We start from the raw sequence: 27,669 nt of genomic DNA on the forward strand, positions 1-27,669 counted from the left end.
GGGAGGGAGACGAACGATGGTGACGAATAATAAAGGGGCACGGGCATGGTACACAGTGACCCGCGTTACGTAGGCGATCTTTGATGACGTCACAAAATATGATTGTTTGACCTTGAAACGGAATTTACAGGTGTTTATTACCGGAAACGAGATTAACTTCCGGTTGCAGGTAAGTGGTGTCAACGTGTGATACTGATAGTGAACTTCCGGGTGACACAAGTGATAAGAAAAATGTGACAAATGGCAATTTTCGTGGAACATTTTCTGATGTTTTTCACAAAGCTAGGAAAAATATGCAAAAATATCCTATTTTAATAGGATGTCATAGGAGAGGGAGGCATCACGCACGAAAAAAATACTAAAATGCGAAAATTATAATATTCTCAATTTAATATCGAATATTATTCATCAATGTCCTTTCTGAAATTCCAAAGATTACTAAGGACTCCAGATACCGCATTGGAATAAAACACGGCCCCCTAGTCCCAAGGTAGATTTACACAGGTATGGACAGAACTAAACAACTGGCCTCTGATTGGCTCTCCAGCGGCCCCTTAACGTCAGCCATTTTGGATGTTTTGATTATTTTGATTTATTATGTTCGGTTTATCGTTTGTCAAAATTTTGTGGGATTTTTTGCACAATTTTGGTTATGCGATATTAATTTTAGCGTTTAAACGCACAAACGTTTGAATGTTGATTTGATTGTAATTTAATTAAAAAACGGGCCCCTTAACCTACGTCACGAGGTCATGTGACACGTACTGAGGCTCATGGGAAATTTTCAACTTTTCCATACCTGTATAAATCTACCTTGCCCTAGTCCCCTACAGCTCCAGGGTAGGCAACCTGTTTAGCGGTATGCCATACTTCGAGCTAACGAATATACTGTTTGCCGTGTGTTTGACCGGTTTCGCCGTGCTGTGCTAAGTTTGGTTAAAGATTCACTGTGTTAAATTTTCTTATGTTTTAAATCGTTAAAAAATGCCGAAAAAACAAAAAAAAACCAAAAATAAAAAAAAAAAAAAAAAAAAAAAAAATTATTGCAAATATCTCTGCTCCATTTTCTGAGTCCATTTACCATGACTAGTGACTAAAATAAACAATTTTCGCAATTTTCCGTTCATAATCTGCGCATTCGAAGTGCAATTTCCCATGCGCTTCCATTACAGGTGGGCTAAAGTATGGCATACCGCTACACAGGTTGCCTACCCTGGCGCTGCAGGCGACTGGGGGGCCGCTTCTTTCCTACGGCAAGTATACGGCGTGCGGTATCTGGAGTTCTTAGTAATCTTTGTGAAATTCTTGAGTTCATTAAATTTCCCACGAAATTTCAAGATTTCCTTTTTCAAGAAAAATTGCAACCCAAGTGGACTTAGATTAAATTCTGCAGTAAGGTACCACTATGAAGGGCCCTTTTATAAAGGGATATTTCTGCATGGGGAAACCAAAGACATATGTTGTTTCTAAAATGAGCCAGAAACAGTGGTTCCGTATTGCAAAATGTAGTCCAATTTACCAAGAGAAAAAAATTATTGTATCCTTATGCCTCCCCCCTTCTCATCGCAAGAGTTTCAATGGTGGGGGGAGGGTGTTGGGAGAATCAAATAGCACACAATATTCTGACCATATTCATAAACTTAGTAGCCTTGATTCAAGAATATTCATTGAGTAGGTATCTATGAATCTCCTATACTCACTTATGAAACATATCAAGTAGCCTTAAAAGAAAAACATGTGTTTTGGATATTCTAGGAATCATCAGCGTTGAAAATGAGAACAAATGATTTATTCACGATCTTTATAAAAAGTAAAGAAAACGAAATTCTGCGCCTCACTAGCCTGCTGAAAGGCTTTCAATGTCCCAAGTTCCATCAAGTTTGAACAAAAAACAGAGGCTTGAAGTTTTCATCCTGAGAAGGACTTAACTTAAGAGGACCAAGATTCAGGAGTATTTTTACGTTCAAAATATTCGAACTTATTTAACAATTATTACTGGGGCTACTCTTGCCGACGTTTTTTGGGATCCCCTGATTCCTCAAGGCTATCTCTCTCAAATGACATACCTCCATTGAAACGTTTCAAAATTTTCTCTCTGCCAGTTTTCTCTACAATTCCGTGGTTAAGCTGTAAATCAACGGTGAAACTACCAAACCACGTATCTCGTTTGCGGTGTTTAAAAATCTACGCTCACATTTTATTTTTTTGAAGTAGACCAAATCAATATCATTCCTTGAAATTTTCACGGAATTTTCTCTGCACAAAGAGGAAAAATCACGGAAATTTTCAAGACTGGATGTGAAGTAGTTTTTCAATTAAAAAATAAAGTATGACAGGAGGTCTGCGACGTCGCAAACCGAGATACGTGGTTTGGTAGTTTCACCGTCGAAATGTTTTAAGCCTAGTGGTGATTTTTCTTTCCTTAAGCAAACTGAAGTATGAACAGAAATGTTGAGAAGTTCAATTGAGATATGTTGTCAGAGAGCAAAGCCATAAATTATTTTTGAAAATTTTGGCACTTAATCGATAAACTGAAGGGCTACTGTGGAATCTTGTGGTTTCAGAATTTCACAAGTCTTTTTTCCCTTCCTCTTCCTTTGTATAAATGGCAACTAAAGACAAGGGTTTTCCTCTTCTAAAAATTAGAGTTTGGATCTCTATCCACGAGTCAATCGAACTTCATTTTAGTTTCTGGTTTTGATCACGGGAGACTGACTTTGTTTTGACCATGGTGAAGGCAAGGAAAGTGGACACCTGGGAGAAAAGTTTCTAACATTCAATCACATAGAAAGTGTCTTCCGAGACTAAATCTTTTCATGATTTTTTTTTATTTTTGGAAAATACAGATTCTGACTGCAACGCAGCTTTATTGTGAGGAATTAGGTAGAGTCAAGAAGAACAACTTTTCAAATTACAAAAAAAAAAAAAGGAGTGTACTTCAGATATAGGATTCTGTTCTTAACAATAACAAAAAGGAGATTTCAAGAGCCGTATTCATGTTGTCAACTTGTAGAACTCTGAAAAGAAAACAAAAAATAAGAAAACTATTAGTGTGATAATATATTGACCTTAAAGAGTTTCATTTCCTTCTTTTGGGATAATTTATCTTGTGATCGGTTGTAATTTGGCTGGCAGGCAGTACATCAAAAAGACTGGGTCAGAAATCAAAGTGAAATGTGGATTCTAACCTAGAGAGTGAATCAATGGCCTTCAACAATTGAGAATCATTTAAAAATAAGAAGTGAAATTTAAAAATAGGATTCGGATTGATTGACAAAAAAGACCTTTGATAAGAGAATCAATTGCTGAAAGAATATGTTATCTTTCTTCATCTTCAAATATTCCTATTTTTTTGGTGGCAAATGATTTTTAGTACTCGTGCATTGGGGCAGTTACTGTTTAGCAAGCCTGAAAATTAAATTTTGCCCAGATTTGTTACTTATTCAATGCGATGTAGACTGTAATCCAACCCAGGATAAATTACTGTAATTGGTCAGCAAATAACACATAATTGAAAAATGTTATATTTCGAAAAGGTAAAGTATGAAGACGAAAGAAATTTCATTCTTCAGAACATAGAACTAGACATAAATATAATTTTACTTTAAGTTCATTGACAATAAAGCTTATAAGTCATCCTGGACCACATTACAAAGATTTACAACGAATGGATTTGAACATTTTCAAAAAACTTTCTTCCTGAATTTACATTGTTGAAATAATGGAGAAAATTACTCTAGGGTCAGTTTAACTGCTACTTTGAAAAATGCAATGAAAATAATTGGCTAAAATGACTCAGGATGCCTCAGCTTAAGTTGAATCTCAAGCTTTTGCGAAATGCATTTAGGGTATGGTTGATGTATTTAGAATTTTAACTGTAAGGGGGATTATTTTGAGAAAAATCGTTATTTCTGTCTGTAGACCAATCAAAAAGGAATGTTCAAGCTGGGAATCATCTTCAAAAATTTTAAAATGAAGTCAAAAGAACTGTTTCCAATTGACCATTAATAATCATACATTGAAATTAGTCAAAAAATGAATACAGTACTTTTCTCAACCTATCAATTCCAACTTACTTATTTGGTCAATTTCCGGTCGACTAAATACGATTCAATTGAATAAGAAAAGAAGAAACCACATTTTACACTTACTAAGATATTATTCCGTCCTTCTTTGCCAGCCTGTAGATACAGTCATCTGATTCACCCTGGAAGAAAACAAGAAAAATGAGCAACAAATAAAAATTATAAAAAGAGCGATACAAAACAAAATGTTCGCTTTGCCTCCTTTTTGGCAGAGGCAAATAGCAATGTAATAGGTGACACACAAAGCGGCAAGCTACTCTCAGGTAAGAAAGACTATTTTTGTTTTTCTCACAGAGCCGTCTCCTGTCTCTTCTTCAACTCAGCAATAAGCCACTTGAACTCTCTACAATAGATCTTTAGCAATTCTTGAATACTCTCTTAACCCAGAGATGGCATTAATCAAAGTTCTGGGTTTTTTGGAGTTCTGCAGCCTCGGAACTCCTCCACACAAGTTTGAACTTCCGGGGGATGAATTACTGAGTTAAGGTCAATATTAAATTTACATTCCCTCCTTAAAAAAACAATGATATGTAACAATAGAGAGCAACAGTTGAGAGGTAGAAGAAGGTAGTTCTCAAAATAATACTTCTTTCCATGGGCGCTTATACTAAGTTCAGCAATAATTTATCAACTTATTCGGTTGAATTGTACTAAACATGGCACATATTGGTTTTCTTCTACTAAAATGAGTTTCGTTCTTCTCCATTGATCTGGCTTCCTTCATGAGATGAAACAGTTTAGCCGTATGTCTTGAATAGCATTTGGAATACAGACCTATTGAACTTCGTTTCAAGGGCTTGGCATGCTTTACGATGACTCTGTCCTTTGAACTAATGGAAAAGAACCCATCATCAGAGTGTTCAGAATGAACACTTTACTAATTTACTCTTTACCATCGTTTCAAATGGGAAAATATCAATGGCTGATTATTCACACTTCGCTTCTGGTTGGTGCCTCAATCAACAGCGTTTGTCCATGCATAGAATGAGTCATAATTACCATTCGCCTGATTTCGCCGCAGATAGCGTAGTGTTTAACGGTATCAGTCATTCGTCCAGAGGCATCAACATCAGCAATAGCAATCTGGACTGAAGCATGGTCTTTAGCGTGGAGGATTCGGTTGCTCGCAGAGCTGAAAACAAAAAGAGGCAAACGAAAAAACTGAAACAAGAACGGTTATGACATTCCATACATAATTTGCTGAACCTATATAAGTTTACTGCCCTTGTTTAAGGTGATTTGATGGACGCCATATTATGTGTCAGAACGGCATGCGATATATCGCATACATTGGTTCCATTTTTTCAGCTGCTCGTCATTTTTCTCCAATTTTGAGATCGCAACTCTGCTGTCAGGAGACTAAAGCACTCACTTACCAATTATTTTTTTTTTAAATCTTCATCTCATTTCTCCTACTTTACAGTATTAGGAAATTTTACTTGAACATCTATTTACATAACCTAAGTCTAACTGGTGGATCAAGGATCCTAGTAATTACTAAATTAATGAGACATTAAAATAGCTTATGTGATAGCAGGACCAATTTTAACAAAGAAATTCATCGTAATAAAGGCGTGGTTTTTTTCAGAGAGAAAACATCACATTCGATACTGATATCGAAACTGCACTCAAATGCGATATTTACTCTCTAAAAAAACCACGCCTTTATTAAGTTAGATTTCTTTGTTAAAATTGATAAGTGAGTACTATAGTCTCCTGACAACAGAATTGCGATCTCAAAATTGGAGAAAAATGACCATTAGCTGAAAAAATGGAACCAATTGATGCGATATATCGCATGCTGTTCGGACACAAAATATGGCGTCCATCGAATCACCTTGAGGATGAAATATGTTATTACTTGATAGTCAGTCCCTTCAAGTACTTCTTCGATCCTGTAAAGATGCAGAGTGTTAAAGTAACTTCAGGGTTAATCTTGACTCCCGGTGCACTGCTAGGTCCAGCCTGTACCATGCATTCCAGTAAAACGCTTAGATCGTTCTGCCGAGGTAGTCGTTGAGCATTACCATGCAATCTTCACTCAGGCTGGGCAGCTTCACACCACAGATAGCCTGATCCATCAAGTTTCATGGATAAAAAAAGCCCTGAGAAAGGATAGTGAACAGCAGTAGCACCAACATGTAATCGTGGACGGCATGCTGCCCTTCAGAGCAAACTCAGGAGTTAGGACTTCCAGTCTACGGTGCTTTTCGTAAGGTGAGGTAATCTGTACTGATGCTTGATAGGAATAGGGGTGCAAATAAATTTTGGGGAAGTTATGAGGGTAAAACAACGCTTGAAAGCAGATGAATCCTCAGCCGAAACGGCTACACGTGTGCTGTCAAGCACGTGACGTAACGGGAGTACTTACCATTTTCTGGGGATGTACAGATCAACGTGTTCTCCTTGGTCGTTCTGCATGATGACGAGTCTTGTAAAAGAGGTTTAAACTAAACGAGAACTACGATTTTTAACTCCAAAATGCACGAATTCGGCACGAAATGTCACAGAATATAGGCTTGCTCGTGGAAAAAGTAAATATCGGATGTCACCAACGTCACCACACACCATTCACCGATGATTGATTACTTTCGGGTGGTTCTTATCGCCGATGAAAGACTTTGAGGTTACACTTTTATTTTTGTTTATTTAATTAAATGATAACGGCAGACATTCGAGGTAATTCTTGATTAGAATCAAGATTAGAATCATGAAATCACGCAATTTGTAAATTTTTCCCTGGTTAAATGTCTTATTTTTCTGTTATTCCTGGTGAAATAAAGTTCGCATACTGTCCTCAGTGATGTCCTCGAGTAGTGATGCTGAAGAATTTTATGATGCAGAAGACACTCTTAGGAGCTCCAGGTAGGCCTCAAAGCAAGTTAAACCACCCACTCTTGAAACTTGGAAAGCTTTTATTGCTCAAACTCTTTTTTATTGGCCATAATGCTGTCAGAATCAAACTAGATCAGTTTCTTGGCTAGGTAATGTGCTGTCTGACCGGAACCCACGTCTTCAGGTACAGTAGACATTCTTGTTTTTCGCAAGACGACTTTCTCCGGGAGTGGTGCGAAGGTGAAAGTTTGCATGGTCTCAGTCTGACCATCAAAACGCCTCACAACGCCAAAAGTTCTTGGCATTCCCAAGATATACATTCAGATGATTTGTTGAGGTTTCTGACGTGTTCAAACTAGCATGCAATATATTGCATTGATTGAGCAAAAAATCTTGGCAGTTAATAAATTTTTAGCCAAAGATAGGATGATAGCCCTAGCCCATGAGCCAGGAGCCTAAAGAATCCTTCTAAATCAAGGAATCAGATAAATTCAGAGAGATGAAAGTGGAGTCCTGTCAAGAAAAAAACGTAGCATTCCATATAGTTATCGATAACTGTATCGATTTTGAGCTTTTTTTCCAATCAGGATTCTGCTTTGATTTTTCCAAATTTTGCCAATTTCTTGGTTCAGAATAATTCCTTAGGGTTATGCACAGGAGCTCTTCTCCTTCTTTTGCTAAAAATTCAAAATCTGCTGAGATTTGTGACACAATTTATATGATTATATTCGTATTCCAGTTCGACCACACCAGAAACCATGACAAATTACCTAAAGTGCTGACCCTTCCCAGCATGTAGAGAGGTGCCCTTCCAGTGCACTCTACAACAAAAGTAGATAACAAGGTAGAGAAACGATGCTGGGTTCACACCCTTTTGTGGGAAAATCAAGGCCAAGAAATTCCAAAAAGTATTCAATTACTTAGTGTCAAAAAGATTATTGCTTACAAAAGTAGATAAGTCATCGATCAATTTATGAAAATATAATACCAAAGGAAAGGAGGGGGTTACTTTTTAAGAAGCGCTTATATGATCCCATGTTTGTTTGAACAGTTAGGGTGAATTTTTACTTTGCTATTCAAGTTATAAAACTCATCAACAGACCAATAAGTTACCTTGCCATAGTTTCTGAGCCTTAATTGAGCCTTCAATTTTTCACTGCATCCTGTTTGGTTTTGTTAATGACTCCCTCAAGTACTTCAAGTGTTTGAAGTACAAAAGCAAATTTTTTCAATTAAATATTTTACATGTCTTGGAATGAGATGGGTGGCATTAACTGAGGCAAACCAAACTGATGATTGAGGTGAAAGACACAATATCTGGTTTGTGCTCTTTTTTTGTAGATGATTGAAATAATTCTGTTTTGGATTTGTTGTGGGTGATGGATTCAATTGTGAAAAATATGATGAGAATTTCTGCCAAAAGGACAAATGAAAACGTTTTTTTGCAAGGAAGACGGTTTTGGATTTTCAAAGATAGCGTCAATCATATTCTGTTGCAAAGATTTGCTGCAAATCTCCTCAGAGAGAAAAGTACCTACCTTTCACTTCATCCAGAACTCCAAGAATAATTGACTCTTGATGTAGCCTGCCCTGCTTAACTTTTTTTTGTTTTAATGTTTGGAAGCTGACTTCTTTTCTCTGTTGCAGAGAAATTGTGTCATCTTTCAGTTCAGCTAAGAGTGAACCAGACTTGAGCACGCTAGCAAAACAGAGCACGGAAGAAGACCAAGATGTTTTCACATCAAGTACCTCTGGTGGCTTCACAAAACAGCAATCCTCAAGCAAAATTGTGGTAAGATTTATCATTTATGTCCTCTCTGAAAAAATCACCAAAGAGGTAGTGATGTGTTTAAGTAGAATTTTTCTTAGGAAAAAAGACGTATTTTTGTTTGCTGGTATTTTTCTTTCATTCAAAACATTATTGTATCATGCTTAAAAATTTCAAAATATGCGGAGGTAAGTCAGGTAAACAAAATAATGGAAGAATATACCAAAATAACTCTAAAAGTTGGAATGGATAATGCAAATGGTTTAGTTTTCAATTTGCCATTTTTACGCAGGATGCAATTTTTTAGTTGGTTCAACCATGAACTCAATCAGCTTTTGATACAAGTCCTTACGTTTGTTGAGGCAGAATTTTTTATTTTTGGTATTTCCTTCTTTTGTAGTAAGATGCATGTTTTATTGAAATTGCAAATTTGAAAATTTGCCTCTTTTTCTAAAATTTGGAATGGAGCAAGCAACAAGACTTAAGAGGGAGACGACCCCTGTCCCAAAAAATGAGAATTAATTTTATTGTTTACGAGTGGTTTCCTTTTATTTTTTTAATATTACTCATGCGGTTTTTCATCTGAAGTAAATTATTGCCTCACCTGGGCAGCTAAACATTGAAGAAGCATTAGTTGTAAATTTGGTATCATCTGATTAAAATTAATATCATTTTCAATCCTGCCTTTAAAGGTCTCTACTCTTAATCTACTTTTATCTATTATTAATATATTCAATAGGATGAAACAATTCAAAACTTCTCTCTTTTTTCCTGTTCCAGCAAGAGGCGAACAAAGTTGAAGAACTTAAGGATGTCAGCGAACGGAGACGTTTTCGGGAGCTGCGGCAACGTATGCAAATGGATGAGGAGGAGGTCGGCGGATCTCCGTCCGACAGTCAAGCATCATCAGTTGAAGGTGTCTACACTAGCCAAGCAACAAAAACTTGTCACCCTTTTAGGGTGATCGAACATGATGCTCTCTCTCTCCATAGTATGACCTCTCTTGGTCGTGTTGGTCGTATTCTTAGTGGAACTTTTGAACAAGGTGAATTAGTAACATTCAAAAAATAGTTTATGATTGTATGAGTGCAAAAAACTTTATCAATGATTGGGTACTCTGTCATAAGAAAAAGTCAGTAAAAAAGAAACAAGGAACTTAGAAAGTTTGAAAGCTAAAGTAACATAAATTTTGAAGTTAAAAAATTTAGAAAATACAATTTTAAGTGCCACTTAAGTGTCCAGCACTAATACTTTGGCATTACATTACTGATACATTTCAGTGATATTTAATTAATAAGTTGACTCAAACCTTATACCCAATAAGCCGCTCTTTCAGCCTCCTTATTGGCAATAATCTATCCTCAGTACTCAATATGTGTCTGAAATCCTCAGGTAGCAAATTAAACACCAAGGGCAAATTATAGTCCATATTTGTTTAGACTAATAGTTGGAGTCAAGACTCTACACTTGCCCCATATTTGTTTCTTTCCACTCTATTATCAACTTTCATTGACTTTTCTGTCTATTCTGAGGCCTTGATTTTTTCAAAGAAACTTGCGTGCGAACTTCAAATGCTGCGTACTGGGAAATTAGATGAGGAGAACCAAAAAAATGGCGCTTTCCAATAGACACTCTGTGGTACCAATAGTTTTAATTGAATGAGATGGTGCTCCATATAATTCCTCTGATGTTAAGAAATTAGCCGTACCAATGTTGATCATTTTAGTGCTCCATATAATTCCTCTAATGTTAAGAAATTAGCTGTACCAATGTTGATCATTTTTCTAGTAGTAGGCATGGCTCTGGCTGAACCTATCAGAGCAAACTAGTTAAAATCTGATGAATTATATCTCTTAATTGTACTAAAATAAACTTCACATTTAATTTCTCCTCGTCTTGCCTAGTCATTAGCTATGGCGTAATGTTCATTAAGTATGATAGATGGCATCTCTTTGTCCTGTAGGACAGTCGAAAGTTTGCAGACCAATGCTCAGCCTTAAATGTATGCGGTCCTTTGGCAGTGAAACATGGCAGTTACTTTTTTCAGGAGCTAAATCCTCTATCCTAATTCTTTGAATTTCCTCTCCTCTACTTATGGTTTACCTCCTTTGATACTGACTTTCATTTTCAGTGCCTCCTGCCTCTATGTCAGATCTCCCCCGCTCATGCAACAGTTCAACAAGCACGCTACGCAGCCTCTCTACTCAAACACTACGAGAAGATGCGGCCACTTCGTCTTCCTCGTCACCAACTACCAACACGCCAGTGTGTGAAGAGAAGCCACCGGTTCCTGAAGAGGAGCCTCCGCCATCTCAACCAACTCCAGCAAACACGTTTCAAGAACCAGATGTTATAGCTAGCACCAAAAGCTCTAATAATAATACTCCTATACCTGCTCCCCAGGCAATGGCCACATCCAATATGGTACCAGTGGCGCCACCGCGGCGCAAGAAAAAGAACAAAGCGCAGGTTCCTACGACCCTTCCTCTTGCCACTGATGGTAGTACAATACCCAGTAAAAAGGTAATTTTTATCAATAGCTAAACTCGGAGGCTGTGTAATTCAGCTTGCAACAGCGCAGACTTTCTGTCATACTTTACTTTGAGTCGAAAAACATATTTCTGTAAGATTCCTGTACTATTTTTCTCTATTTAGAGAGTAATCTGCATAAATTTCAAGGAACAGAGTTGCTACCAGATCACTCAGAATTTCTAGAGCTCAGATTCTTTGCTGTACTGTAGTTTGTCTCAGTGCAAGTTTGTTCTCAAAATCCTTTAGCTTCTGGACCTGAAATACATGGCAACAGCTCAGTTTTACAAATTTTCGAAATCCTGTTAATTGTCATTAAGAGCTCTTTAGGCTCTTTTGTCAGTACAATATTGTCACCAGCCAAAGTATCACAAGCGCCATGCATCATTTCAAAATTTCCGCCACAATTTCATTTTTTTACAGAGAAATTGTTGGTTGACCCCGTTTGAAAATTTCACTGAAACTCTAGACAGCAAAAAAAAAATTCAGTGAAATGTTCAGGCAGCTTCATTGAACAATTTCGCTGTAAAAAATAAAATGGCGGCAGAAATTTTTAAACATTCTATAGCGCTTGTGATACTTTGGCCGGTAGGTGACAATATATTTCTAGTGTTTGAGAGACTTTCTGGAGAGCAATTATGCACCCTGAGCTAAGGCTTGTTCTTGGAATGAAGCAAATTTTTCTTACATTACTCGTAAAATTTTATAAAAAGGATAAGTACAAGTTGATGAAAAAAGGTTAAATTGGACCCAATGTGTTCCAATCCTATCAAAGAATAACAGTTTGAAGCAAGAAAACTTACGACGATCATATTTTGATTTATGACTTCTCTTTTTTCAGAAAACTGAGACTAATGTTACGTACTCTGAACAATCATCCCTACCAAGTCCAGCAAGCACTATTGAATCGCTCACTCGCGAATTCGAACATTCTCTAGATATTCAGTCTGCGACTAAAGGGAATTCTTTTGTAAAAACACAGGTATGTAATTCTGTCTCATCATTTCAGGAGTTTGATCTGTTTTTGGGAGCATATTTGAATGGATTTTTGGAAGGTGGGCAGTATTGCTACATTTCAGTGATCGAAACTTACCCGAAATTTTAAGGGTCATCGTAGTTTGCAGTGCTCAAAATTCATCTTTGAGTTTCAGGAGCCATGTGGCTCATCAAGCTCAATTGTTTGGGGCCATTGAAGATTTTTTAGGGGCCAAATTGACTTTATGCCCAAATATCACGGCGCATTCAGTTAAAAGTTAGACGTAAGATGTTTTAGTTACAGAACAAGTAGCTGTAATTTGGGAGAAATTTCAAAAAATCATCAAACAGAAAAATTAGGATTCTATCTGGGTGGGGGCGATTTTTAGCGGCCATGTTGGTGCAGAGCCTTCATCTTTTAGACGCCATGGCCGATTTCTTAGGCGCATTGGCGCCTGTGAGTTTCGAACACTGGTAGTTTTCATACCAAGTATTTGGGAACCAAAATGGAAGCTACCTCAGAATGACATGACGTACTCCTCAAACATTAAAAATTTCAACTTCTTAGGTTGAATACAAGGATCGTCCAGAAAGTAAGTTTACCTATTCAATACCTTCTAAACTAAGATAAAGAAAGTCTGTAAAAAGCGTTGAAAAGTTACTACTTTCAGCTTTCTAATGCATCATAGATTTTTGAATCCGGTTCAATAAAACTCTACAAAAGTGGATTTTTCTAAATCCACCTCCTCTCCGCACATGTCCAAAACTTCACAGAGCAAGTGAAGAAACCAGCAAGTGAGCAACACCTCACCAGCAAGTGAGTTGCTGTTAGTGATGTACCTATAGCTTATTGCAAACAACGATAAAAACACATTAAAATACAGAAAAACAAATGGGTATACAAGTGGTTTAGAGATGGTTGAAAATCATGTTAAACATAAGGAAGAACATCAATCAGCTTGGAAATTTCAGGATTGACTGTGTTTACTTTAAAATCAATTGAATTCGAACAAAAGTTTACCCAATTATCAGCGTTGATTCTCACTCACAGACTGAACTGTTCATAAGCCTTCACCTTATTCTGCCCTCTCTCAGAAAAATTGCATCATTTTGAAAAATATGCAACATTTACAACATCTTCACTGTAAATTAACCTGAATTTGAGCAGCTATAGTCACCTTTTTTGGTTAAAAAACTAACTTTAGAGCGCAATTCACACACCGAGACCAAATTCAGTGGCAAAACTCCACAAGTTAACCAATTGTTGCTTAACTTTTTCACGTACTGCAGTCCAGACCCACCAATTATCGAATGAACCTGCAATTTTCTGATGAAGAAATGTGTTTCCCCATATTCTACATCAAATTCAACCTCCTTTAAGCCACTTTCTTGCGACAAGCAAGAGACACAGCAGTTCCTTTGCTGTTGGCGCTCCATGAAATTTAGGACCTGCACGGAGAGGAGGTGGGTTCAGAAAAATCAACTTTTCTAGAGTTATATTCAACCAAATTTAAAATTTTAAAGCGCGATAAAAAACCGAGAGTAGTGGCTTTTGAACGTTTTTTACAGATTTTCTTTATCTATTGTAGTTTAGGAGATATTGAATAGGTAAACTTACTTTCTGGACAACCCTCGTAGTTGCCTCAAAATGGACAAAAATCGGTTTGCAGATTTTTTTGCTGTAAATTGGGAAAAATTAAAATGTAAGAAAAAGGCAATAAAACTAACTTACCACCTATAAAATACCTTCCTAGCATCAACCATACATTAAAACAAACTACTACAAACGAAGAAGAATGAAAAAAACCTAAAGTTCCTAGGGTTTTATACTTTATTTTCTCAGAATGTTGTTCTTTTTTACAGTGTAAGAAGTACTATCTGAATATGCGATGTTGAAAAACTTAAACTATCATAGATTTTTAAATCTTGCAATCTCATGGTCGATTCAAGTGTTATTGCTTTCAAGAAGTAGATAAGAACAAGATGTGTGCTCACGAGCTCCATTGACTTCTGATGAGAATGCCACCTAACAATGCACAAGCACCTTGGGTTGACAGTGATACCACACTTCCTACACCAAGTCACTATAAAAGAGCTCCATAAATACACTAGGTTAATAAGAAAGCTTCATTACCCAGTTTATGATGGAAAATAATGACACCTTTCAGCTCATTTTGTACAATACTCAAAATTTATCTTCAATAATGTCTTTCTCTTTCTCATGTCATTGCCTTTTTCCTTTAAGGAGCATTTACCAGCAATGAGTCATGCGGGATACTCGCCAAGAGCTAGTAAAACTGAGAGTAACAATAAAAGCCCTTCAAGCCACAAGAACATGAGTCATACGCTGCCTTTGCACATGTTAACCAGCAGCGTTTCGAGCATGTCACGAAATTCCAGCACATACCCATTGGGCTCTGTCAGCAGCACAAATGTTGCCGGAACTAGAGGTGGCCTCGGATTGAGGTTAGGACTGAGCCCACGCACGTCTAGAGAAAGAAGACGCTCAGCAGGAGACGAACAGGGCTTACCTCATCAGCTGAACATGTTCGTCCGAACAAGGACAGATTCTGGGAAGCAGTTAACTGATAAGGTACCTGCAGCCTAAACTTACTAACCTTTAAGCATTTATTTCAATGATAGATTGCATTCATGAAAAAAATTATTGAAGTTATGTGTAATGACTGTGACTATGCGTTACACTTTTAAAGTGTGATGAGATTACATATTTTAATAGATCAATAGCCCGACCTTTCTCTACAGTAGATATTACGTTTTAGTTTTTTTAGCCATATCAGAAATTTTGTCTCTGAAACAAAAAATTCCAAGAAAAAGACCTTGTCCCCCATAAAATGCGGATAAATTTCTCTTATTTTCGAATGTGCCAATCATCATGTTATCATTCGTCTGCTTATAGAAACCTGTGAAGGTTATAGGAAAGTGAAAATTGTGCAAGTCAAACTGGGTCCCAATAATGAGTTGGATAGCATTTTAAAACTTTGAAAGGTCTATAACTAACGGATCTGTAATATTGGAAAATTCAAAAGTTACGTTGAATTATTTGACATTCAATCCATAAATTATACTACTTTAAAGGCTGAGATTAATTTTTTTTTATTATTATTATTTTTTTCCTTAATTGGCGGGACCTTTTCATCTAAGAACAGCAAAATCTTTTATTTTTCTGTAGAGTCGATTCGTAAAATTTTCACGCATCGCTTTTCACACAAGATCTCTGTAAGGATCTCTCTCTCATTTAAATACTCCAATTTGCACTTCATATGCTGTTTCATCAAAAAATAATAAGTAAATGAATAAATACATTTTGCCATTAATATCCTATCAACTTAGTGGCCAGTCTTTTTTTTCCTTTCTTTTTTTTAAAATAAAACCTTGACTGCTAATGCCCATTATCTCAACTGAAGCAAAGTCCTAAATTTACCAGTATTTGAGCATCGCTGTTCTTCTTTTCCACCTCTTAGGAAATCTTGGAGCAAGTCACCGTGCTCAATCTTGACACTGGGGAGCGAGTTCCGCTCAGCATCGCTGAAGATAAACTACCGCAGTGCATCAACCCTCTGTCTCTGCACATCATGAAACTAACCTCTAAGTTTACCAGCAACACCAGCTTGGAGAAAGAGAGGGAGTCAGATGAAGAAAGCATCGATAGTAAACAGTCCATCCCCGTCCAAGAAGAAGACCAAGACATAGGTCGAGTCAAAAAACGAACGGCACAAATTAAGCATTTCATCGGTTCGACCATGAAGAAAACGGTAAGGAATCCTATTGCATGTTCAATGCTCATATTTGTATAATAAATGAACAAAATCTTCTTATTTACGTCTTTAAAGTAATGATCAAAACTTCTAATTGGACGTATTTATGCTGAAAGGAACTTTTGCCGTTAATGCCAAATAGTCTATTTTGACACGAATGAGAGATTTGATCCTGAGTATTATTAAAAGAACAAACTGTCTAATTTTTTATTCTTTCCCCTTGCAGGTGATTAAAGCCATCAAAGGTGCCAACATTCGACACAAAGAAGATATCATGGATATTGTAGATGAACAAGGGGGTGAAAGACCACCAGCAGAACAGATTAAACTACGTGCCTCAAGTAGTCATAAGGGACCTTATGATTTTGAAACTGTCAAGCATCTTCAGGTGTGTTACGGCTTCCTTTATTTTTGTATCATCCTAGCCTCTTTCTAGCATATTTTGATCATTTCGTAGCATCCAACCTCTTTGAAAGTTGGTAGCACCAGAAATATTCAATCACTTCATTGAAGTAATGGACTGCTGTTCATTGAAGCAGGGTGCATTTTTTTTCCTTTTTCAAATTCTAAGAAACTGATTCCTCAAACTGCTGTTTTGAAAAGTCTCCTCTCATTTGCACTGCCAAGAATAGCATTTGAACTTTCATTTGCTTTACAATGAAGTAATCTTTGAAATTTTCCGTCAATTTCTACAAAATTTCATGCAGAATTCTCCTCACCACTTTTTTTGTTATGAATAAGGACTGTTGAAGATAGCTTTTCTCAAACAGGTGGAAATTTACACAAAATCAGCAGCGTTGGAAAAGAGATGGCATGTTTTCGAAATTTTGGTTTCAGTTGGTGTCTCTCCTTTCATTTCATTTCCACTGAAAGTACTGAACAAATTTTTGAAAAAATTATCTTTTTCTCACTAATGGTCTCAACTTTTTGAAAAAAGTCGAATGAAAAGGAAATCTAGCTGAAAAGTCAGAGAAGTGCATACCGAAAAAAAGTCAATTCGTTACTTAGTTAGTTTGAAGCAAATGGCACAATGTGTCACAATTCTCAATGTATCATTCTTTGTCTGATGTGTTTTTTTCTGTAATTGCAGGAATTGAGCGGTGAACACACAGGCCCTGTTTGGTGCATGAAGTTCTCAACCTGCGGTCGACTTCTAGCAACAACTGGTCAAGATCGTATCCTGCGAATTTGGGTAGTCAGGAGTGCTTATTCTTACTTTTTAGAGATGCGGACCAAATATAACGCAGAAAAGGTATCTCCAACGCCCTCACAAGAGTCACTTGTATCACAGCAATCAGTTGAGGATCCTATGCTCCTCCTTGGTGACTCGGCAATGAATGACCGATCACCATTTATGCCACGACCATTCTGTGTTTACTCTGGCCATACCTCTGACTTGTTAGACGTATCCTGGTCGAAAAATTACTTTATTTTGTCTTCCTCCATGGATAAAACTGTAAGGTTGTGGCACATTTCACGTAAAGAATGCCTCTGTTGCTTCCAGCATATAGACTTTGTAACTGCGATTTGTTTCCATCCGAGAGATGATAGGTATTTCCTCTCAGGATCGCTGGACGGAAAATTGCGGCTTTGGAACATTCCTGACAAGAAAGTTGCTGTTTGGAACGAAGTTGAGGGTCAAACAAAATTAATAACAGCTGCAAACTTCTGCCAGAATGGAAAATTTGCGGTGGTTGGATCGTATGATGGGAGATGTATATTCTACAATGCAGATCAGTTGAAGTATCACACGCAAATCCATGTACGATCAACTCGAGGTAAGAACTCTACTGGACGGAAAATCAGCGGCATCGAACCAATGCCTGGAGAAGATAAAATCCTAGTTACATCAAATGACAGCCGCATTCGTTTGTACGATTTGCGCGACTTGAATTTATCATGCAAGTACAAAGGCTATGTCAATGTCAGCAGCCAAATTAAAGCCAGTTTCAGCCATGATGGAAAGTACATCGTCTCTGGCTCAGAAAATCAATGTATTTACATTTGGAAGACCCACCATGACTACTCAAAGTTCACCTCTGTTAGGCGTGATCGCAATGACTTCTGGGAAGGCATCAAAGCTCACAATGCTGTCGTAACGTGCGCAATTTTTGCTCCTAATCCTGAGATCATCATCAAGCAATTAGAAGACACTGCAGAAGACCCAAAACCTGGGAAAGTTGAGGATCCGCTAGTGGCTCAACACACCAAAGGGTGCAGCGGTTATGTCTTGGTAAGCGCTGACTTCAATGGCTGCATTCGAGTCTTCATGAACAAAACGAAGCCAAAGCATAGTTCATTGCCTGCCTCAGCGCTAGCGTAACTGTAAGTGTTGAGAGAAGTTTTTCACTTGCTCCGAGTTCATCAATTGAGGAGTACACTGCATTCTGGTTGCCTTTAAATATTCTTACTTTTACAAGAAGTCCTTGTCAAAGTGTCCAAAGGGTTTCCTCTTTTCATTTTGTTGGAAAATATTTAAATCAAAAATTACTCATGGCATTTGGTGCAGGTGATTTGCCAAATTTTTTCCACTAATCTTCAAAAGTAATGATAAATTTAAAACAAAAATTGTGAGACTGACTTCCTCTTTGCAGAATGCTCCTTTCTTGAGAATAGCTTTAGCTATTTAATTATTTTTCTGAAGCAGCAGGATCTAGTTGGTTAACTTAATGCCCCTAAAGCGTGGTCAAACGGCTGGCTAAGCCGCTCAATCAGCTTCATTAGGACGTATTTCTGCCAAACGGAACCATGTCCATTATGACGTGAGCCCTGTCATGCATATATTCTTATGGGTCTCAGAGTTCATGTCTTAATACATACAATCCTGTTTGGCAGAAATACGTCCATTAGATCAGTGCTATCAGTGTCAGCTGCGTGAGGCAATTCGAGGAAACAATTACATGCTTGCCAGGAAGCTTGTCAAGCAGCTTGCCGGCCTGTCTAAACGCAGCTTTAAGTGCAATGATGATGAGAAAGAATGAGTTTCATCAGTTTCTTCAATATGATTTCAAATTTATGATCAAAATTAATGAAGAAATATTTATGTTGGTGTCCATCCCATGCGGCTTTTTATATCATTCAACGACTGATAAGAGCAATTTTTGAGGATTCATGATGACAAAGGTGAGATAAGGAGAAGGAACTTCCTCGAAGATTATTTTTCAAAGTTACAGTGTACGAAATCAAAGCATAAAATTTGATGCGTATCTGGAAGAAAATATCTTAGAGAAGTTTAAAATATATTTGCAACAGTATGCAAGGCTGTACAATAAATCAATACAATTTGAAAGTATTTAAAACATAATTTCTAGGCTTTTGCTAAAAGATCATCATCAGCTAAATAAGCACGAATTAAAAAGTATTTAACCAATCTGAGATTGTTACTTTTCCTGATTATCATCTTTTTCATCACCTCCTCATCACCGGCCCAACATTTTTTGGCTCCCTTGCCATCCACAGGAATCTCTGTAATCACCTCAAGTGAAATTCAATGCTTACTATGCTTTAAATATGAGCTATGAGCTTCTCGAGCTAGTAAAAACTTCAATATTTTTAATTTATTATTAGCGTATGAAAATCTGTGATCAGTTGTGAATAATTTTACAACGTCTTATAGTGAAGTTTATCAATTGTTAAAACATTTCTCTTTGAAACAAGCAATTTTTGTCTAGATTCTAAGCAGTGTTGTCGACCGCTGAAAATAATCTGAAATTGGCAAGCAACCTCTTTTGGACAAAATTCTAATTATTTTCAAGATAGCAACATTGGTTCTAGGCCTTTAGGTCCTTTTCAATTGTATCCCAACTAATTTATTCTTGTTTTATATCTTTTACCAGTTATCGGTTCTTTTGAACTATAAGCAGCTTAAAAATGGTTGTTCGGCAGAAATTCTGCTCAAGTTCCGTTTTTAAAGAAAGAATTCAGGTTATCTGTGCATTTAAACCTGAAATTTAAATGGAGTGTAGTTGGATAATTTTTTAACTTGTTGATACTTGTAAGCTTTTGTTATTTTTTAAAAATTGGCCAAGATCTCTTGTGGTCAATGCTTTTTCATCTTTTAGATTTATTAGGGAGTTACTGTTGCTAACTCTTGTCATTAATTTTTAACAATAAACCTAGTATTTGTGCAGTCTCGTTACCAAGCAAAAATACTTGAGAATGGGATCTGATGATGTGAAAAAGATAATTATTAAGGTCGCGGCTTATCATGATCATGAAGGAGTCATTGTAATATTGTTGGTCCTTGCATCATACAAAAAATAGAGGCAATCATTCATAATAGCAGGTTCCAAGTAGAAGTTGTTCATGTGAGTGTCTCGAATACCCTTCAAAAACTCCTCATTTATTCATGGCAGAGACCTCTTCCCGGAGTTGGGGACTTGAGGATCAAGAATCAAAGCCAAAAAAATGTCAGCATGTGACCAATCAGTTTGATTCTTTTCAGCTAATACGTTTTCAGCTGATTGTCAATTTTCAATTAGAGTTCTTTTTAAGAACTTTCTTGAAAACTTGAAAATTTAGGAAACCAAGAGAGAAAAATATTTCTGTGATGAGACTGGGTAAAAATTTCAGACAACTAATTTCTACACATGGACCCCTGTTCATTTTTAGCTTTTTGCCCCATTGCGCCAGTTTTTTTTATCTGCAAGATGATCATTAACACTTTATCAATTAAATATGATTCACTTTATCTTGCGCTGTGATTTTTGACTCAAGTTGATGTTATTTTGCTTATTTTTATGATATCCCTGTTATCTCAATTTTTAATGAAAAGTCACAAAGAATGTTTTGACTCCTTTATCTCAGCTATCTGGTTCCGCATTATTTTAATAATTTTCTATCAAATCAAACTCTGCCGCTGTACAAAGAATATCTATCTACAAACCGAATGATCGAGCTTATTTTTTTGCATAGGTACATTAGTATTAGTGTCACAATTTCACTTTATAATCAGATCCCTCAAGTTCAATGCTATTAATTTTTACGTGAGAAAAATTAAGTGATCCTTATCACTATTCCTAATGGAGAAAATTATTTACAGTTTAAATTAAGGTTTTTAAACCTGACTTCTCAGGTAGTAGCAACTTCTGCATGAAAATTGAATTCTCGAAACAGCTTTTTTTGGGTTTGCACTGGCAATGGAATTAGAAACATCACACCCTTGGCCAAATTTGAGAGAAAGAGCAACAGTCATGCCCTTGAGCTAACCTGCTGTGTTAAGAAAAAATGCCGTATAAACCTTCAGGCGTTGTTGAATTGCTCTCGATAAGATACGAATTTATTGAGAAGGTTGTTAATATTTTCCTTTTAATTTTTCAGACAGTTTTGTTTGCGATTTAATCTACTTTATCTTAAAATTTCCATAAAAAATATTAACTTTCTTCCAAAATAAATCTTTTATCAGAGGAAATTTGGCAGCAGCCAATTGTTCATGCATTGGTTTACTTTAGCACTGCAGCAATGACCTTGCAGATTCTTTGATTTTATAAGTTGGAGTCATCTCTGTCTTACTAGGTTTCTTCCTTACCTGCGATGGATTTCAGTTCGCTAATCGGTTGTAATCGTCAACAGCCACCTGGATCAAATGTATAGGTTTATAGGCTACTTTTTGCTAAATGTTAGTAGCTTTGTTCACTTATCACTCTATTTTAAACTAGTCAGATTCTTTTTCTTTCTTCTTTTTCCTCCCTCTTTTTAATTTGATCCTCTCCATTGACTGCTTTATTTGTTCTGTTTTTTGTGTGTTGTTGGGAAGCTGTTTGTAATTGAATTGTTTTTAAGTAAAAAGCATCCTAAATAGAACCGGAATTGAATTTTTTTGGCATGATTAATTGCAGTTAATGCCCTTTTTCTGTATCAATAATTCATTCAAGTTGTGAAGTATGCCGCCGAAGTTCTGTGTTTTTGAGAAATGGTGTCAAAAATGATCTACATATAATGGCGGAAGCAAACCCTCTTAAAATTATGTTTGAGTTCAGTTCTCAGCATAAAGATGTAGAATACGTTTTGCTGAATGGAAAATACATATATCCGTTAACTCAACTTTTTGAACATGAACTGAGGATTCACCTTGAATGTATGTTTTATTCTCTAATTTTTTCTTTGATCATATTTATAAATAAATTCGACTTGAATTATGTAATTAATACCTCAGTACTTCCAAAATATCACTAGCTCTTTGAATCTTAACGGTTTTTTCAAATCATTTGTCAAATTGACTTGTTCGTTTCATCCCTTCCGATTCCGTCCAAACTCATTTGACATAATCAATCACTCAATCAGTCATGATGAAATTTTTACGCAAGGACAATAATAGAACTGTTTAAAAAAGGAGGCTGACCTCTGTATTTTCTGTCTCACAGAAAAGTTACATTAATTTAACCAAAATTACTTTTTGCCCAATGTATCACTCAAAATTTTTTGTAAAGATGGTGAAATTCCCAAACCACATATCTTGGTTTGCGATATAGCAAACCTTTGGTCACATTTTACGTTTTTAAAGAAAGCCTGATCATTTTTCCTATCAAACAGTCTTCTCTCTTAAAAATTAAATAAAAGCGGAAATTTTCAAAGGCTGCAATCGTGATCCATGGTTTGGTACTTTCACTATCGACATGTCTCTGAATCTTATGGTCAATACTGAAAATAATTACAAGGTTCAAACATTTTAGGTTTGAAACGAGAATAAGATCGAAACTGGATTGTAAAATTCGTCTTTTTAATTCTGATCCGAATTTATTATCATTGTAAAAACAGCAGGTATCAAGCTTAGTTCACCATTAGGATTCTTCTTGCTACCATGAGAGGGAATTTTATTGGCCACCACTCTTTCCAGCAATTAGTCTCTCTCGGGATGACTCAATTTATGTGACTGTCGAAAGGAAAAGGGACCTTAGTGAAAAAAAATGCACTATCAAAACATTGGTACCACCAACAATATGTATAGGAGCTTTCATTGAACAAGTTTGCAAAATAAAAAGCCTTAAACAAATATAGAAATAAAGTTTTAGGAAAAATCCATTTGAAATTTTAATTTCTTACAACTGATTGTGAGGCTTAAAATTTTCAGATAAAAGAGCAACTATCTGCCTTCTATGCCTGAAAATAAACTGAACAGCTTGCAATTTTATTTTGCAATTTTATTTTGTGAGGTAAAAGAGAGATTATTCGAAAATTTCTGATCCGACTTTACAAAATTAAAAACCCAGAAAAATGTGACTCTATGGGATGAGGTCTCTTTTCCTTAGTGTCACAAATGCAAACAGGATTTCTCTGTGTAAACGTCTTCTTAAAGTCCATGAGAATTTCTTTTCTCCGAGTGATTGGTACTTTCGAGCGTTGAAGTCAGTTTGAAATTGTGTGCCGTTGTTACCCAGCGGTAGTAGAGAAAGTCAGGGTTTTATCTTTATTTTTCCAATGTAGAGTTTGTCTTCGTAGTATTGAGGTTTAAAGTCTGAGGGGGAGTGAATAATCAGAACACTTCTCAACTTGTTTTACTTCAAAATATCTGAGGTATTTTTGAGTTATTGTACGGAAATTCGTGAATAAGGTTCTTTCGAATTTCAGTTGGTTAATCAAAACTGTACTGTAAGGGGCAAGAACATCAAACTGACTTCACTTTAATTCGATTTTTATCAATGTTCTAAGGTCAAAAGTATCATTTGTTACAATAATTGTTGACTTGTAGTATTATTGAGACTAAATGATTTTCTAAAAAATATATTTTGCAACTCAGTTTTATGTATTTTTTTAAAACATTCCTGAATGAAATAATGACTAATTCAATAAAAGAAGGAAAAAAAAACTGAACATGTGTATTTTTTTTCTGTTTTCAAACTTCCCTGATCTATCAAAAATTGTTATCTTTTTTTGACGTGGATAAATAGGAATGTGGAGAAGGAGAATCACTAAACCGCCCCCTCCCCCATTCTGCTCGGCTCAGCATGGCTTGGGTGGAAGAATATATAGAATTAACCCACGGAAATAAGCATTTTATTTATTACACAGATCTTTTGATCTTTTGAGGCTATGGGGCATGTTATTACAGCAACACACCAAAGTCATTCAAAAAGTTTTCCCTGTATCTTCGATCAAAGGGATAATTCAAACAGGTATAAAGCGCATTAGGCATTCTTTCACCTTTGAAACAAGCCTGCTATTTTCACATAGAAGAATTTACAAGAAAACTCAAGTTTACTAGGATTATTCGCTTCTTATTAACTTCCTCTTGGCGCTCTCACAGCTTGCACCAAAGTTGCCCAACATTGCCCTCAAAAGCAAAGAGTGGTGGAAGCAAGAGAAGCAACTTAGGTTCTTTTATCCTCAACTGCAATTTGTTGTATTGCTTTGACATTTTCCATCGATCAGTCAGCGAGAAAATCAAATTTTTTGCACATAGTTGTTTTTTTTTTTTTTACATAAAGATGATTACTGACTGTTAAATTTGATGAACAACTTGAAGGATCAGAATACATTTTTGAAAAAGTCAATTAGCTTTGTTTAATGCATACACTTAACTCTTAATTGTAAACAAGACGTCTTGCCTCCCACTGCATAGGTTGATGATAATCACCAATACATGTAAGTAAAACTTGAGCAGATGAACAAAATTCTATGCCAGTTTATTTCCAAAGTCTTGATTATCACCACCACTTCCACCACTAGATTTCCACGGTGGTGTGTAATTATTAATTTTAATATTTTTATGCCTAAAAACTTTTACTCTAATTCCTTCCTCTGGGTTGTCCTCGTCTATAGGCTCAACAGCCTTCAGTTCCACACGTGAGACGAGCAAAAATTTAGGACTATCTGGATGATAACCATGCACAATATCTACTTCGTCTCCCAGCTTCACCTAAAAATAATTAATAATAAGTTAATTGTCTGAAATGATTTGCTGATGGATCAATTAAAACTACTCTGTTACATTAGTTTTCATAATTTTCTTCGATTTCCATGTGCTATGAGACTAAGATATCTACCTGGCAAAATCTCCCATCTTAAGTGATTAAATCACAACCATCAAGGTGGATAGAGAGTGGTTGTCGCGTTTCGATTTTGGCTGCCATCTTGATGATTTTCTGACATCAAGAGGGTACGGGTTTTGCCATGCAATCCTAGGCCAGATCAACCCTCCCAGCCTCAATCGGCCCATGTTCTCAATACCATGTGATGTCAAGAGGTCAAAATGTGATGTCAAAATGCAACCACCATTCTTTATCAAACTTGCACAACCATAAAAAGAAAAAAGAGCTCTAATTATGTAGTTTTGGATTAGTGACTAATAAAAATCAAAAATCTACACTGACCTCCTTTTCAGAAAAATATAATAGGGAAGAAAGGACAGAATATTTTAAATGCTTACCACATCACTTTTTTTCAAACTTTTCTTTCCGTTCACCATTACCCTGCTTTCATAGAATGCTTGGTCAACAAACCTATGGAAAAAATCAGTAATATTAAATTCTAAGTGAAATAAACTAATAAAAAAAGATTGAAATTGAGGAATTTGGAGAAGAAACCCCTCAACCCAAAAATAGCCTCGCGAGAAAAAAGCTTCCAAAGTTATGGTTTTGTTTTTCATTCGTACAAATTTTAAGTACTATTAAGTTACAAAATAAGTTCATAAAATTTGAGTTTTGACAATTAAAATTTCCTAATTTCAGGGTATGCTTGAAAAATTCGAAAAGCTATATTAAGGTCCTCCCTCTAGGTACCTAGTTTGAGAGTAACTTTTTTAAAACTTCTTTAAAGAAAAAACTGCACTGAACCAACAAATCACATTTTATTATAAAATATCATCAAGTGAAAGATTATTTATGTATAGTTTGAGATTAATTTGCTTCCTTTCTGTGCATGGAAAGTTTGGCTGGATACAGAGGTGGACTGTTTCCGTAACATAGGGGATCCTCTCCATTTCAGCCTCAACTTTGAGAGTATTTTTTGAGCTCAAAAGTTCGTTTCAGGGAAAACGACTGGCACCATTGTGTTCTTCACAAAATGTTACGGGAGAAAAAGCACCCACTGATGATATAAATCCCTATGGCATAGGAGAGCGCCATTTCTGTACAGTGCAAAACAATTATGCTGAACCAAAGATCGACGGGCCTCCATCTCAACTTCTTCTGAGCACTCTTCTCTTTTAGTTTGACATTCTTAGCAGGTAAGTAGACTTACTTCCTTGAGTACCCTAATCCACTTTTCAGAATGCCATCTAATCTAGTAGAAGTGGCATTGAACTCTTTGGTGTGTTTTTTGTCTGAGAATAGTAAGGTTTCGTCCTTTTCCTCTTCTTCATCATCCAATTCATTTAGATTGTCATATTTTTTGAAACTGCCTTTTTTCTGGAAGACAAAAAAAGAGATATAACATCAGTATTAAGAGATGTGAGCTAATATTACAAAAAATGTAATTTATTGTTTTAGTTCATATGTTACATAGTTTTCGTTGGCTTATTACTACCTGGAAAATTTTTTTAAAGTAACAGGGAGCAGAAAAAAATTTGGCAGTTGTTGCTTTATTAGTGAACTGCCACATTGTTAGTGCAAAATACTTGTACAATTTTTTTCTAAGTAAGTAATTAATTTTCAGAAAGTACGTACAAAATGAGAGTTCCTACATTGGTCCATTTTTCATGAATCAAATTTTAGCCAAGAAAGAGATTCTCAAAGTCGCCAAAAATCCAAGTCCTTTTGAAGCGGTAAAATATTGCTAACAGATTTCATGATTCTTTAAAAATAATTAACCATCATGCATCCTTCCACCCACATTTGTTTATTTACTGGTCAAATTACACAACCTCTTGCTACAATTCTTGAAGCAAGAGGTCAAGTATTTTGACTATGCAGATACACTATGCGACTGGTCATTCAACAGAAGATTTAACTAGTTGATCATCAGACGATTTTACTAGTCGAGCAGCTGGTCCATCGAAAGATGATTTGACTGGTCAATCAACAGGTGATTCTATTAGTGTATCGACAGACAACATAACTGCTTGATAGACAGTCAATTCTACTTATCCATAGACAGAGGATTTGTCTAATCGATCAACAAAAGACTCGTCTTATTGATGGACAGGGGATTCGATTGGTCCGTTGGTAAAAGATTAGGCTCCGCAATAATCGGAAGGTTTTTCTCCGGCGGATTCGACTGCAAACTCAGAAAGTCATGACTATGCCAGCAATTCCATCTGTGCAAGAAGACAGGCATTGGGTACCTAAGGTAAGAGTTCAGTAGTAGTAATGTATGTTTATAAGTAAGAACTTACTTTCAAACATTTATGTGAAGTCGACAGCCATCGATGTTGCCGTTCAAAGTTGGCACATAGCGATGCAGATCCAAAACTCGAGGAGAGAGGTGAGCAATGTAAGTTCCTCCATAACGGACAGTCCAAGGTGCTTTTGGCTTTCAGCCGTGTCACATGAGTAATCGAAGAGCCAAGAAGGTTGTTATTCCTGATTAGATTTAGAGAGCAGGAGCTCAACCGTTGTAACTCTACACGAAGCAGCATTTCTGACGATGAATGAAAATTTGGGCAGAATTTTAGTTAAAGCGTTGAAAGTAACCTACCATTGTGTGGATAAATATGAAAAATATTCTTTGCTTGGAATATACAATCGAAAATTAGTGCAGGAGACACTTTCAGGCACGGTCGTGTGGGAATTTGTTATCAAACAACAACATAACCTTATCACTGCAA

General features: G+C 36.2%; 3 protein-coding genes across 4 annotated transcripts; 1 reads left to right on the forward strand and 2 right to left on the reverse strand.

The window, feature by feature from the left end:
• Positions 1 to 2,809: 2,809 nt before the first annotated feature.
• RpS21 (ribosomal protein S21) lies at positions 2,810 to 6,658 on the reverse strand. Of its 2 annotated transcripts, XM_019040515.2 has the most exons (4): positions 6,457 to 6,658; positions 5,085 to 5,217; positions 4,152 to 4,207; positions 2,810 to 3,017 (listed from the first exon to the last, which is right to left on the reverse strand). In XM_019040515.2, coding segments are annotated over exons 1-4 (240 nt in total). In that variant the 5' UTR covers positions 6,507 to 6,658; the 3' UTR covers positions 2,810 to 3,016. The 2 variants fall into 2 exon arrangements, with proteins under 2 accessions (XP_018896060.2, XP_018896062.2); XM_019040517.2 differs by lacking the exon at positions 2,810 to 3,017 and having other exon boundaries at positions 4,151 to 4,207.
• Positions 6,659 to 6,748: 90 nt separating this feature from the next.
• On the forward strand, positions 6,749 to 22,702 carry LOC109029848 (WD repeat-containing protein 44). Its single transcript, XM_019040513.2, has 9 exons — positions 6,749 to 6,950; positions 8,568 to 8,712; positions 9,469 to 9,733; positions 10,820 to 11,211; positions 12,059 to 12,199; positions 14,438 to 14,785; positions 15,675 to 15,965; positions 16,195 to 16,356; positions 17,059 to 22,702. The coding sequence occupies exons 1-9, from the start codon at positions 6,889 to 6,891 to the stop codon at positions 18,289 to 18,291; spliced, it is 3,039 nt and encodes a 1,012-aa protein (XP_018896058.1). The 5' UTR covers positions 6,749 to 6,888; the 3' UTR covers positions 18,292 to 22,702.
• Positions 22,703 to 23,938: 1,236 nt separating this feature from the next.
• On the reverse strand, positions 23,939 to 27,661 carry LOC109029849 (uncharacterized). The gene is made up of 4 exons (XM_019040514.2): positions 27,238 to 27,661; positions 26,145 to 26,311; positions 25,333 to 25,405; positions 23,939 to 24,822 (listed from the first exon to the last, which is right to left on the reverse strand). Exons 1-4 carry the CDS (start codon positions 27,478 to 27,480, stop codon positions 24,580 to 24,582), a joined length of 726 nt encoding a protein of 241 aa, XP_018896059.2. The 5' UTR covers positions 27,481 to 27,661; the 3' UTR covers positions 23,939 to 24,579.
• Between the last annotated feature and the right edge of the window lie 8 nt (positions 27,662 to 27,669).

The sequence above is a fragment of the Bemisia tabaci genome, chromosome 10 (assembly GCF_918797505.1).
Source record: "Bemisia tabaci chromosome 10, PGI_BMITA_v3".
NCBI lineage: Eukaryota > Metazoa > Arthropoda > Insecta > Hemiptera > Aleyrodidae > Bemisia > Bemisia tabaci.

Excerpts from the sequence above, each read along its gene's own strand:
- LOC109029849 (XM_019040514.2), bottom strand. The coding sequence starts at position 27,480 with ATGCTGCTTCGTGTAGAGTTACAACGGTTGAGCTCCTGCTCTCTAAAT. Across the intron at positions 26,312-27,237 it reads CTTCACATAAATGTTTGAAA|AAAAAAGGCAGTTTCAAAAA; the intron begins GTAAGTTCTTAC and ends TTTGTCTTCCAG. Across the intron at positions 25,406-26,144 it reads GGATTAGGGTACTCAAGGAA|GTTTGTTGACCAAGCATTCT; the intron begins GTAAGTCTACTT and ends TTTTTTCCATAG.
- RpS21 (XM_019040515.2), bottom strand. The coding sequence starts at position 6,506 with ATGCAGAACGACCAAGGAGAACACGTTGATCTGTACATCCCCAGAAAA. Across the intron at positions 5,218-6,456 it reads CTGTACATCCCCAGAAAATG|CTCTGCGAGCAACCGAATCC; the intron begins GTAAGTACTCCC and ends TTTTGTTTTCAG. Across the intron at positions 4,208-5,084 it reads GCGGCGAAATCAGGCGAATG|GGTGAATCAGATGACTGTAT; the intron begins GTAATTATGACT and ends GTTTTCTTCCAG.
- LOC109029848 (XM_019040513.2), top strand. The coding sequence starts at position 6,889 with ATGTCCTCGAGTAGTGATGCTGAAGAATTTTATGATGCAGAAGACACT. Across the intron at positions 8,713-9,468 it reads AATCCTCAAGCAAAATTGTG|CAAGAGGCGAACAAAGTTGA; the intron begins GTAAGATTTATC and ends TTCCTGTTCCAG. Across the intron at positions 11,212-12,058 it reads GTACAATACCCAGTAAAAAG|AAAACTGAGACTAATGTTAC; the intron begins GTAATTTTTATC and ends CTCTTTTTTCAG.